Raw genomic sequence first — 13,558 nt, 5'->3', positions numbered from 1 at the left:
TAGATTAGATCTAAGGAAGAAGTTCTTCACAGTGAGGGTGGTGAGGCACTGGAATGGGTTGCCCAAGGAAGCTGTGAATGCTCCAACCCTGGGGGTGTCCAAGGCCAGGTTGGACAGAGCCTTGGGTGACATGGTTTAGTGTGTGGTGTCCCTGCCCATGGCAGGGAGTTAGAACTAGACGATCTTAAGGTCCTTTCCAACCCAAACCATTCTATGATTCTACGATTCCATGACTTCCGTGCTACCTCCTCCTCATGGTAGGTGTTACCTCTCTCAGAGCCTGCCTCTCTCCTCTCCTCCGCTTCTGGTATTGCCTCCCCTACCGAGGACACAAGAACTGCCTGTGTGAATGCTCTGGAAACTTGGAGGAGCATTACAGAAAGTTAACTCTGGTTGGAGCTACCTCTTTTTTGACAGCAGTTGCCAGTAATCTGGGAGATGGTAATAATACGCACTTTCACCTGAGGAAGCAAGAGTGACTGAAGGGGGATACACCACAGAGCAGCCAGGTAGATGGCTCCGAGGCAACGAAAGCTTAGGGGAAATCTTTGGGTCTGAAGCTAGAATGCCTATTCGGGGTGCTAAAGCAGTCTAGTGCTTAACTAGTTGCTGGATTCATTTACCCTAGAAACAAAAACCAGTGAATTAGACTTACTTCTAAATTTTAGAAAGACATAAAGGTCACAAGACACTAAACGCCCACTGCTTAACAAAAATCTTTGTGCTTGTATTTTCCACTGAAGAATGGCCACACTATATCAGCAGACCTGACTCCATCCAGCCCAGTCTCCTGTGGCAGCAGAGGAAAGCATACCTGTAAAAAGCCATATCCCGAGGTTTCTGCCAAATATTTTTTGAGCTCTAAAGCACTTGTAGCTTAGGGACCCTTCAGTGGAAGTAGGATCTCTGAGTTCAAATACTCAGGAGAAATATCCACAGAGGGATCTGGCTAAACAGCTTGTGTATGGAAAAAGCTTACATGAATTCAAACAATCTTCTGGGAACAAACTGCACAGTTCAGTTTATACACTGTACAAAAAAGGGCCACTGTCTCTATTTGGAGACTCCTGAGATGATCCTGTTGCCTGCCTGTCCTTAAATTAGAGCCAGAAGAGAATCGAAGGCTTTTCCTGCTTTTGTATGCACTCAGTTGTATCAGTCTTTATTCTTCCTCCCATTGCTTGGGTCACCTCTTGTCCAGGCTAGGAGATAAACTATAAACTGACTGACTAATCTTCATGAAATTAAGTGTTGCAGGACACCAGAGTATAGGTCTGAAAACATTTTAACTGCTTGAAAATGGAATGATATCAACATAATACTAATGAATAAAAAGACACATTTCTGAAGATCACAGTTCTCTTTTCTTAGTTCATTTCCAGAAAATAATAGTAGCTATATTTTGATCTCAAATGGACATCTCAGTCACTATTAAGGTACTTAGTACTTCAGTATCCCATTTTGGCCATTAGTCAGTACTTAGAAACCCAAACAAATGTAACAATAATTGCTTTTGGTCCAGACGTTAGGAAATAAGTGATGTCTCAATCTTGGACTTTACTTACTTTAAGGAGGAGTCTCCAACACCAAGACATCCTCTCAGACTAAGTTGCCTCAGGAACCCACCACACCTTTTCGATATGTTTTCCACAACTCGACCCTTAAACCAAACAGAAGGAAGATTTTGTTAAGTTTTATTCTGATGTAACATTCTAACCAAATTAAAAATGCTGGGAGTGAATACCCACCCCAACTCTACCCCACCGCAACTACACCTCCTTGAACAACTTCTGCTGCTTTAAAGAAAAACAGTTGCCTGATGAGACTCTCCACCCAGACTGAAATGCTATTCAATTCCACCTTTAGTTCCCTCTCCCTTTTTTCAGTCTATCACACGACTCAATTTTTTGTCTCAGCAATAACTATTCATTAAGGCTGTTGAAATGATCTTCTGTAGGGAACCTGAAGAACTGCCCTAGAGGTTGACTGGGAGGCATGCCCATTCCTCAAGGATCACAGTTACTATTATAGCATCTAAGTTGAAATTAACCACAAGGACTTGCTTAGGCTAGTACATCACTGAACTACAGCCTCTGACACGACCCATTTTACAGTTCCTCCTGCAGGGATCCGCCTGAACCCACCTGCCAGTCTTCAATGTCATATATATTTGAGTCTTTGTGCTTAATACTTGGGAATGCCAAAGAATATCACAGGCTTTATGCCTTGTTACTTGTTCAAAGCTGAAGCACAGTTTACACACAAAACTTCCTACTTGACCCCACATTTGCTATAAAATGCTTTTTATTTACATCCCAAAAGCAAATTTTGTTATAAATCAGGAGTAAGAAGAATAGCACAGTACTTCTAATATTCAGTCTGAAAGTAGCAGTAGGCAAAAATGTTACTTAAACTCCAATAAAAATATACTTGTTTATTTTTATATTTATTCAACATTTTTAAGAAAAATAAGACAGCAAAAAGCAGGTGGCTACTGCAAAAAAATACTAGACATCACGTTGTGTCTAATTTTAGGGAGGTAAGGTAAGAGAAATCAACACTGATCATTTAACAAACACGACTAATACCTAATAGCACCTTTCATTTTCTTTGATTTCTTTTCTTTCTGTTTTTAAGAAAGAATACTTATAAAATTACAGGTCAATAGATTTTTGTTTGTTTATTGTTCACCTCCAATACCAAAAGTCTTAGTTATCACTATGTGAAAATATTTTCTTATGGGAGCTTGTTTCTTAGTCCATAAGCAACATTGTTTACATCTCAGAAGAATTTACACCAAAACAAACTGAAAATCACTATACGAAATTATGTATTTTTTAAAGCTTTCTGATTAGACAAAATTCTTTCTCAGCAGAGGCCAAGTACCTTTACTGTACAGACAGTGTTCAATGAATAACATATAATGGGAGTTCAATCTACATTGCAGGAAAAAGCCAAACCCTACTGCGTTATTCAAAGAACACAGAAAAAGATAAAGAGAAGTTTTCCCAAACCCATTTATTTCATTAAGCATGTAAAAAAACCCAACAAACAGTGGTTTTAAAAAGTCAAATGGATTCAAATGTGTATAGCTGTTTGAATAATTCAGTGTCACTCAAAAACCTAGATTTTCAGATTACCTCAGCTTACATTTGGTTCCACATACCAAAAAATCCTCAGGCACATTAAACTTCAAGATGATCTTTACACATCTTCGTTATAGAAAATAAACATTTTTTTATAGTTCCACCTCCCTCTTTGCCCTCTACCACATGAGGTCTTAAATATGGAATATTTCACAAAACCTGATTTTTCCTTATTTGATAGTCTCAGATCAAGTACTGATCGATGCTACGTGAAACATCACCGAACAGTACAATGCAAACTGAGCAAAAAACTGCTAGATACAATTAGCAGCTTTTACCTGTCCCAAACCTATAGGCAAAAAATGTTACCAAAACAGCTGAAGAAAAAAACCCAGAGTTCTTAGACACCAAATGTGAGAGTACCGTGTTCAAAACTACTTTATGTAATAACAGTTGGTTTAACGTACTCTTATGAATAAATGTAAGGGGTTTACATTACAAATATACTTAAATATAATATACTGAACTAAATTGCTCCAAACCACAACAGCTTCTTATAGCAGAAGAGGATCACAATTTAATTTCCTCCCTTCTCCTGAATCCCATGCTACAAACATAGTATCTCAAAAGGCAACAGCAAGACAGTGTCTCAAAGGTACTACGTAAGACAAACATATCGAAAACGTTAAAATCCAGTACTGTGTTTCTAAACAGAAGAAAGGTTTCAGACACAGAAAAGGCCTACCAACAGAAGGACCACAGAGCCACAGAGTTTCCTTCATTATTTCTTAGGAAATGAGAAACACAAACTTCTTTAAAAGTAACTGAAAAGATTACGTTAAAGCTCCAAGTCTTCTTAGGCACATTTAGATAGAGGCAGATGCCAAAACTCTTTCTACTACCTCTGCAAGATCCTCATGTTTAACATCAGTATAGCAGAGGAGCTGGCAACAATTTTTTAAGAGCGGTGAAAAAAATTTATGCTATATATTACTGTAAAGCTTGAGGAACAGTTTGAACCATGGTTAGCAAAATATATCAAATGAAATCCATCTGGATTTTATTCATGCAACTAAGAAACTATAACACAAAACCCAGAAGCAAATTCATTATTGTATTCTAAATTTAATTTGTACCAAACAACAAATAATAAGCCAGTTCAGATTCAATTTAGGAATTGTATTTCACCATGGATTTTTGTCTTCATTTTCCAATATCCTATTTTATTTTGTTATGCACACCTATGATAATATTAATGCTGATATGTTTTTCTTACAGAAGACAAGACTGCCCTAACCATTTCATTAAATGCTGAAAAGGACTTTAATCCACATGTACCTGCATTTCAGGCAAGGTCCAAACCTCATAAAGCAAACGTTCATAGAATGGTAATCAGATACACACCAAATCAAATCTAGACATGTAAGCGGTAAGAAAAGTTGTTCAGCATTTCATTGTTTCAATCTCAAAATCATACAGAAAAACGTGCAGAGAGCTTTCAGCACTAGACGGCATCCTCACAGAGAGGCTCGACCAGCAACAAAATTGCCATCTGGCTGGTCAAACTGATTCCGAGGATCCAGACACACCATTTGTACCTTTACTTTCTGGAAGCGAGCAGCTTTGAGTTTCTAAAGCCTTGTATGTATAGGATATATGCCAATTATGTGATACATAGCTGGGAACCAAAACTGAAACACTCATCCAATGTGAAAAAAGACAAATACAGAGTTACTTTCCATGTGCTCCTTCACAGTACTGTCCTGAACTTCGGGATAGTGAGCACGAGCGCAGCCCATGCGATACTCAAAACAGGCTATGCTTTTAAACATCACCATATGAACAGGAAGAAAGTAAGGACACTAACCTCTATATCGGTTTGAAAGTTGAAGAGGTCTATTCTTTGCCAATTGCTTCCATCCAGAGCTAAAACATTCCATGCCTACAGAAAACAAACACAGTTTATTTATTACCTCCGTTGCCTGCTCCCTTTGTTTTCCTCTCAGCAACTCAAATATAACAAAATATACAATTTCAGGTTGAATTTTTTAAAAGAACTATAGTTGTAGATGTTACTAGTCATACAATATCAACTAGTTAAAAACATTGAATTTGTGGAAATGAATCTCACATCTCCCAAATGGATTACACTTCAGAAGCTAACTTATGCCTGTAAAACATGTAGGAAAGCAAGAAATTAAATGTAAAGTACATCCCTGGATACAGCAAGATCTAACCCTGCATTTTTAAAAAACTTCTGTAAATTCTATCTAATAAGTTACTTTTGCTAGCTCTATATGGAGAAAAGTAGCTGCAGACGAGATCCCATGCAATAAAACCACAGTTCTTCAACCTCACTAGTTACTATTCTGAGAAAAATAGAAACCTTTCAGAAAACTGCTGACTTTCCACTGTTAGAATCAGGCCTTTCCTTTACATGAGCTAGAGTTACACGTGAATGCTTGAGAATTTGTCCTTCTCTATCAAAGCAGAACTTGTTCAAAGTAAAATAAAACAAAAAAGCTAGAGAAACATAAATACATTCAAAACCAGAAGAAAATACTGCATCAAACTGACAGTCCTGAGAGAAAAATTCAATTGATTCAATCACTTTGGTTTTCTTCCACTGTTTTGTAGGCTTTACCTGAAGGTTCTAACAAAACCTGATGTTAACTGACTCACAAAGCTTACTAACCTTGCAAGCCAAGGTGATACGGGCGTAGAAATTAAGTAGTTACACAATTCTACATTAAAACAAGCAAACAAAGCAAAACAAACAGAAAACAATAAACCCCAAACAAAACAAAACCCAATCCTCATCAAGAGAAGGAAGAAAAGCATGAAATAAACACGTTCATTCACACTGTATAAGAATACACTTCGTTGTACACACTTGTGTGGGAACAGACTATTACTCATCTTAATTCAAGAAAAATAATCAATACAAGCTGAACATAAAAGCTGACTTAGCATGCTTTCTCTAGTATCTTCTGCTGCCTTTTTCCTCCATTAGTAGTCCATCTACTTAACACCTTTTGTACTTGGCAAGCGAATGATGAATGTATCTCTTAGACACATGGTGCACATTAACTGAAATACATGGAATTTCAAACAGAAAATACATCTGAAAAATAGTGTTATGCAGCCACGTGCTTTATAAACAGCAAAATGCCATCACATCAAACTGGGCTTAATCCTTCCTCCAGATACAGACCATGCACAACTAGATTCTCTTTTCCATATCCTTTAAACGAAAGTTCAGTACATAGCAACTAAGACCACATCTGAATGCAAAACTGTTTCCTTGTTTTAAGAAACAAATAGATTAAGAGAACTAATGTCTGGGGGCGATTTTTGGACAGGAAGCAGGTTGCCCCAAAGCCCATGATTTGCATATAACTAAGAGAATAGCATCCCTCAGAAAAACAAAAAACCCCAACAGAAATACATACCTTGGAAACTTGTGCGCATCGACACAAAGTAACTATGTCCAAGAAAGAAAATATTCTAGGAAGAAAGGCAAAGAACAACAATTAGAATGTTTTATTATAAAGTCAGACTAATACATGGACTCACAGTTCTGTAGGTCTATAAAAAGACGCTAGTTACACAAGAAGCAAGTTAAATGCAGCATGAGCATTTTATCAAATTAATTTGCTGATCAAGACTTAAGGAATAATATCACATCTATCATCTAAAGACAGTCAACATCAACATATTAGAACCAGCAGGTGCTTCTTCTGAAAAAAATCTACTTGCCATTTCCCCTTCCTTACTACCCAAACATAGATGAATGATAACAAATTATTTTTGTTCCTTTTAATTCAGAGAAACTAGCTTATATACCTTCAATTGGGCTGCAATTAAAGAAATAACTCACACAAATACAGGTGAAGATTTCAGAGGCTGCAGAAGAGTAAGAAATGGAGAACATCACAGATAAATTCAAGAATGTAAGTACTAACACAAAGAAAAATTACCCAAGCTTCTAAAGGGCTTTCACAGTCACTACCAAGTCTAACACAGTATTTTTCAATTTACTCTACAAGAAACAACTACAATTGAAAATGTAGCATTCCCATTCTGATCATGGAACCAATTCCTCAAGGCTGCCAACTTTTATTAGTTTTCTGAAAGAAATATTTCACTGTCAAAATAAATTTTGCTAAATACCACTTCCAGACAACAATGAAATTGGTTCAAAGGATGCGCCCAGTGAAGAAAAAAACCCAACAGCTTAAGCATAAAATACAGATCCTATTCCAAAATGATTCTCTATTACAGAGAAAGATACATATGAAGTATAGGAAAGATGTTACTGTGATTCACTTACAAACTGTTACCTTCTCGCCAACAAAATTTTTCAGTTATCAGAACAATTAATAGTAATAATAACAATTTCATCTTATAGTGAGATGTGAACACCGAGAAGCAAACAACAAGTAGAAGCAGCTGAATTTAATCATGTAAAATTATTATTTTCCAAGTAGAAATCTCAAGTGAGAGGTCAAAATGGATGCCTACATCTTAAGCACCGTGAATTTTAGCTGTGTTAAGAGTCAGGAAATGTAATGGAAGTTAATGGAAACACTTCTTAAACATAACAGCCTTCTGGATGTTTATGATGATCATTTTAGGTAATTAGTGTTTCAGTACTCATTAACACATGAAAAACTTTATCTTTTTCACTGTAGAGTAATACCTTGTCTTAAAAAACTATTAGCCATGAAAACAGATGGAAAGACATTCTCAGAAGCTATGAAACGATTTATAAAACCCTGTTGATAGCATTCATTTTGATAGCATCTATTTTTGTCATTTGAACATCCATTCTGAGGTCTGCTCACTTGCAAGAAACTTAGCAGCATTTTACGCAAAAAGTACACACTGATGTGCTCAGCAAAATTGCTGGACTGTTCAGATGAGCACTGCAAATGTTCTCACCCTTGTAAGAGCAGCATTTATAACAATGCCCCACCATGAACCCTCTTCTGAAGTCCCCTTTCCCATCCAGCATGAGGCAAGTGGCAGAAGATGAATGACAGAGATGATGCTGGAGACCTGCTAAAGCTTCTTGGCTTGTAGAAGCTTCCTCCTAGTACCACGGTACGAGTGTAATCAGAAGGTTATCTCAGATTTACAGAAGCTGAAGCACAAAAGACTTCTATGTTACTTACTACAAAGGAAGGTTTGTGACAAACCACACTGTGACACAATACTCTTGCCTAAATGAAGAACATGACATGCTTTAGAAGCGATGTATCTAGTTATACTGAAATATGAAACAACAGAAGAAATTGCAAGATGTTGAAGAGAGAGTATTTTATACTGCCAGAAGACTGAGTTGTCTGGCAGTCTGTCTTCATGTTTGATAGTTTATTGCTGTTAGAAGATTAAAAGTAAATGAAAACCAAATGCAGAACACATGTATTTATTTTCGCTCCATTCTGTATGAAGTGACTTTTTAAGAAGTCAAAACCAAAAAGTGTTCATTTGATGTTAGAAGGAAAAATGCTTTAGTAAGTGTAAACATGCATGATGCTTTTAGTTTTTATTTTTATTCTAAAGAAGAAACTTTCTTGCAAGGTGCTCCAAAACGACCCCATCATTGCTGGGTTATAATGCATCCTGATCAGAATTATTACTAAATTAAATATTAGGATAGGTAAGACATGCCAGTAAATTCCAGAGAGTCATTTTGCCAACTTGCTTGAAAGCATTTTTTCCCCACACTTCTCTGTTTACCTTCTGCAGTACAGGCTTACATGTGCACCACTAACACACACTTGCTTCTCTACTGCAGTCACACAGAAGTACTAGGAAATGCTTACCAGTCAGTAAAACTAGCCAACAAAGCACAAGACTTTAAGGTTTCAAATAATTTGAAGTCTTTTAAAGACTTTAAAGTTTTTAAGAGACTTCAAAGGAAACCAACAGAGATGGAGATAGCAACACTGACATTGTCAGTCATCTGTTAGCATTAGACACTGACATTGTCTGGCACTTAAGGGTAAAGGATTATGTCAGCAGGCACTTGTAATTTTAAAAAGTGGAAAAAACTACCAAGTAAGGCAGCTGATGGTTGTATGGCAGTTCTGTCCTCTATGACCATAGCTATGCAGATGGAAGCTAATGCAGCCAGCAGGAGAGTTAATTTCCACTTAAGCCTTTGGCATGGAGTATGGGGAAGCTGGAGATTAAGTTAATAGATCCACAGGAAAGTTTCGGGTCATCTATTCTGATTTCCAGTATCCCAGGCTATTCAATTCTTCATAGTTATCCTATATGAAGTTCAAGAAAGAGAATCCCCTTACAAACAATCAGAGCTCTTCAAGACTTTCCATCCCTAGGCACATACGACTCTGGACACACGCACCATGAGTTTGGCCTTGGAGATCTTTCAATGTTAACAGTACCTGCACATGAGCTTCAGGCCAAAGGCACAATGGGTGGCACAAACGCACAGTTCTTCAACTCCCTTATGGTAAACATGAATATGACTAAAGCCTACCATCCAGAAAAGGATCTATTCTTGATTTGAAAGCCTTCAAAAAATGTAAAATCACCACCTTCTCTGGTAGTTTGTTCCATTGCTTAATCACTCTGTTACAATGTTTGCCTTATTTCCAAGGTGAATGTCTGACTTGGAGCTTTAATGCTTTTTTCTACTTTTCTTCACCAAATTAAAGAGTGCAGTTAGTACTTTCCCCTCACCAAGTTTTAAAGCCACTTTATTATGTCATTTTTAATGCTTCTTGTTGACAATCTTTCTACTTTAGTTCTTTAAATCTCATTTTCTCTGCACATTCTTCATTTTTCCAGTATGTTTCTTCAAACGTAGACATCAGAAGCATGTGCAGCATTAAAAAAATCAGTATCAACAAAGCTGTACACAGACATGTAAGTCTACCAAGCAATTACAGCATCAGAAACAAACAAATTGACACAAGTACATAAACTGCATTCATACAGACTACTACAGAGGCCTTCATATTTAATTATACAAATCCTTGAAGTGGGAAAATTAATTACGTGTGTGCAATGATTCAGGACACGGTTTAGTAGTAGACTTGGCAGTGCTGGGTTAACAGTTGGGCTTGATGATCTTAAAGGTTTCTTCCAACCTAAAAATATCAATGATTCTGTGATTCTATGTTTGAGATGACAGATTTCTCCCCCACCTCAAAATACACACATTGTTTGTCTGCTTACAAAGTTCTTACCTACTAAGACCAGATCCATATACAAGTTTGTATTTTTCAGTTCTCTGACTCACCAGTTAGTACTTCGTATGATAAGGTACAGCAGCCAAATTTTACAGCGACTGTGGGCCATTTAAGTACCTACTGTACCTAGCTAAGAAATACCAATGACATTGTAACAATTTCTTGTAACCTTTGCTATATTTCTTTTCTATTTGCCCCACAGTTAAGCACAGAGATGGTAAAGCATCACTTCAAATACACCAAATACTATGTTTGAATTCACTAATTTTAAGTTTCTGGCAATTTCTTCCCTACAGTAGTAACAGGCTAAAAGCTGAGCAAAAAGCAGTGTGCAGTAATAAAAACAAAGAACAGAAACATGAAAACATATGTAATAATTAGCCAACTTACAAGCTGCATATTCTTGCATACAAGAAAAGCTGCTACTGGAACCCAAGTCCTGGGTTCTTCTCCTAATTTGAGCCCCAAAACCTTGCTTATCCTCTTTTAAATCTGATTGAGCAATCAAATTTTTGGTCTGATGACCTATTATTCCAGTACATGCACCAAGTAAATATGGTTTATAGCAGAACTCAGAACAGGTGCTGCATTTGTGGTCCAATCTATGAAGTTGGTACTTCGAAGGCAGAAAAGAACAGAACATGGTTCAAGGGGTCAAACATCTCTCTTTCTGATGCTTGCCATTTTTGTGCAAAATCTTGTAACCCAGAAGGTTAGCAGTTAAAATACAAATGAGCAAGTGTTATCTGTCCTTCTACAGGCCTAAAGTACTGGCTACACCCCCATTTTCAGACATGTATGTTTGAATTCAAACATGTATGTTTTCAAACTTATTATCAAGCATAAAACAAACAACAAAAATAAGATTTTTGGAAGCTGTTGGAAAGTCAGAACATTCTAATATTACAGGCACTTAATTTTTTTTTAGTTCCCAATGCTTTTCAAACTCACAATGTAACTTCAAAAATCCATCTGTTTTTCCCAGCAATTTACAAGGGAAGAAAAAGAAAAAAAAAAAAAAAGAAAACTATTCATCTTCAAGGCTGTGACATCTTACTGGAACAGCTGTTACTGTTAACATTGCAATAGTCTCTTTCTGACTTTATTTCTGATCCTTCTGAAGATAGATATGGGTTTATTAACTTCAGACACCAGCGCAAAACCACAACTAATGTACTGTATAATCATGCAATGTTTTTCCATAAGCATACAGGCTAAGAAAAGAAAAAACTGTAACTGTCTGAAAACATTGTTTAAATGACATGATTTATAACATCCTTGCAGGATTCTTACTCAAACATCATACAATTGAGCATTTTTTCAACCTTTCACTTCTAGTAATATATAAGAGCAGAGGGGAAAGAGCATTCCTTGCCAACTGGCCAATTAATAGCATTGCAACAGCTAACAGTGGTGATCATTTTTCTTTTAGCTTGAACAGTACTACAAATCAAAGCTTTTAGAAGCAGCCTGTTTCTTCCACAAAAATAACATTACTCCAATATTACAAATAAAAATAAACGCCCATAAACCAGGAAAAGTTACAAATTATCTCCTCCCTCTATCCACTCAAGCTATTCTACCTACCTCAAAGCGTAACTGCTCCCTCCAAATGAGGGTCTTCTTCAAACCCACCACTGTCCGTATTACTCATATGTCCTTTTCCTCCTCTGCACAGCCATCTGGGTCTCATTGAGAAGGAACAATAATCTCTGGGTTTGTATCCTAATGAACTTCTTGCCTGAGAAGCTGAGGGTTTCAGCCACTTACTTATAAGCATAGTAGATACTCTGTAGAAAATGTGCAAGAGACATGACACTGCCCTGAAAACCTTGCAATCTAATTCTGGTTGTTAGATAAATAATAAGAATAGTAAGAAAGCACACGAACTGCAGTGTAAGACCAAGGGCTTACTTTGTTCGACTTCAGAGCATGCAACTGTATGAACAAATGAGTAAAATTTTACAGTGGTAGTATTTCCCAAGACTATTATCAGAAAAAGCTTTCTCAATTTTAGAGGGAAAAAAAAAAAAAAATCTGGATTGCTTGTTATAGTCAGATTACAGAAGTTTAAATACTTGATGTAAACAAGAATGTAATACAAGAAATTGTGTTTACGTTTCCAGATATTTGTAACAAGATATTAACCACTCTTTTTCCACATGTCAAATTGTTGTTTGGGGTTTTTGGGGTTTTTTTTGGTTTTTAAGAGCTGTAGTGTTTTCCAACAGTTTTCATACATATCTGATATAAGCAAGCAACAAGTATTTACTATTCAGTTCCAGCACTATGAGAAAAATGTTTCACTGCAACTGGTTTACTCTCCTTTTAATTAAAAGGTAGAGTGCATAGTTAATACAGTAAAAATAATTAGGATATTAATTACGCTCAGTGCAGCAATATTTAATCCCTCCTGTCATAACCATATGGTAAGACAATTTTAAGACATGTTATAGAACAAGCATAAACTGTTTTAGGTGTTGAAAGACTTTCAGAATGTCTTGCAAAAGCATTTATGTGCAGAAGCATAAAACAAATTCCCCACTGATAATCCTTAGACAGACAGGTTCGCACCCCTAAATTTCTCCAGGCACCTACACTCTGCAGGGATAAGAACTCAGACCCCCTGTCTCATCATACTACTCTCCAACACGCTCTGCCTCTCGCCTTGTGAGTTGGTCTCTGCAGCAGTACAGCTTCAGAGTTCTGCAGAGTGCCACTCCCACCCATCCTCTGCCTCTCCATTCCAAAGCCCTGATAGTCACACCATACTGTGGGTGTTACAAAACATGGACTTTATTTCTCTCTGGCTATGGGCAGACCATCACCCGAGTCCCAGCATTCAGCATGAGATCATCATGGTCTTTACTAAGAAAGCTGACTATCCCAATTAAATTTCTCAGTCAACTCTTCTGGCTACAGCTTTCATCTACTTTCGTAGATTACTGTGCAACTGCAAAGAGGACATACATGCACAAGAAGTAGATGGCCGGCTAAATCAGTTCTGTGTATGCTTGCTCTGGGCTATTTTATTTTGTCATTCCAGCCCCAGGAAGTGCTTCAACCATGCAAAGGGCAGTGGCAGTGCCTCAGCAGCATCACTTCCTCAGTTGGTCAAATCCAAGGTAAGCCTATATATCCTCCAAGTTCTCTGCAAGAAGTTATCGTGCATTCAAGAGCTAACAGCTAAGCCACTGGTACACTGGAACAAACAAGAGGAATTAGAGATGTGTGCAAGGCTACAGT

At 37.1% G+C, this 13,558-nt stretch overlaps 1 protein-coding gene across 1 annotated transcript in view; it reads right to left on the bottom strand.

The window, feature by feature from the left end:
- The window catches only part of FBXL2 (F-box and leucine-rich repeat protein 2), a 27,756-nt gene extending 16,902 nt beyond the window's left edge, over nucleotides 1–10,854 (bottom strand). The window contains exons 1-5 of the mRNA XM_010013520.1: nucleotides 10,838–10,854; nucleotides 8,653–8,697; nucleotides 6,539–6,596; nucleotides 4,954–5,028; nucleotides 1,566–1,660 (exon numbers count right to left, since the gene is read on the bottom strand). Coding sequence (XP_010011822.1) covers nucleotides 1,566–1,660; nucleotides 4,954–5,028; nucleotides 6,539–6,596; nucleotides 8,653–8,697; nucleotides 10,838–10,854 — 290 coding nt within the window. The remainder of the gene's footprint in view (nucleotides 1–1,565; nucleotides 1,661–4,953; nucleotides 5,029–6,538; nucleotides 6,597–8,652; nucleotides 8,698–10,837) is intronic.
- Nucleotides 10,855–13,558: the final 2,704 nt, after the last annotated feature.

This window comes from Nestor notabilis, unplaced genomic scaffold, assembly GCF_000696875.1.
Source record: "Nestor notabilis isolate BGI_N333 unplaced genomic scaffold, ASM69687v1 scaffold23194, whole genome shotgun sequence".
NCBI lineage: Eukaryota > Metazoa > Chordata > Aves > Psittaciformes > Psittacidae > Nestor > Nestor notabilis.
Note: the sequence above shows the minus strand (reverse complement) of the source record. Positions and strands in the feature narration are given on the sequence as shown.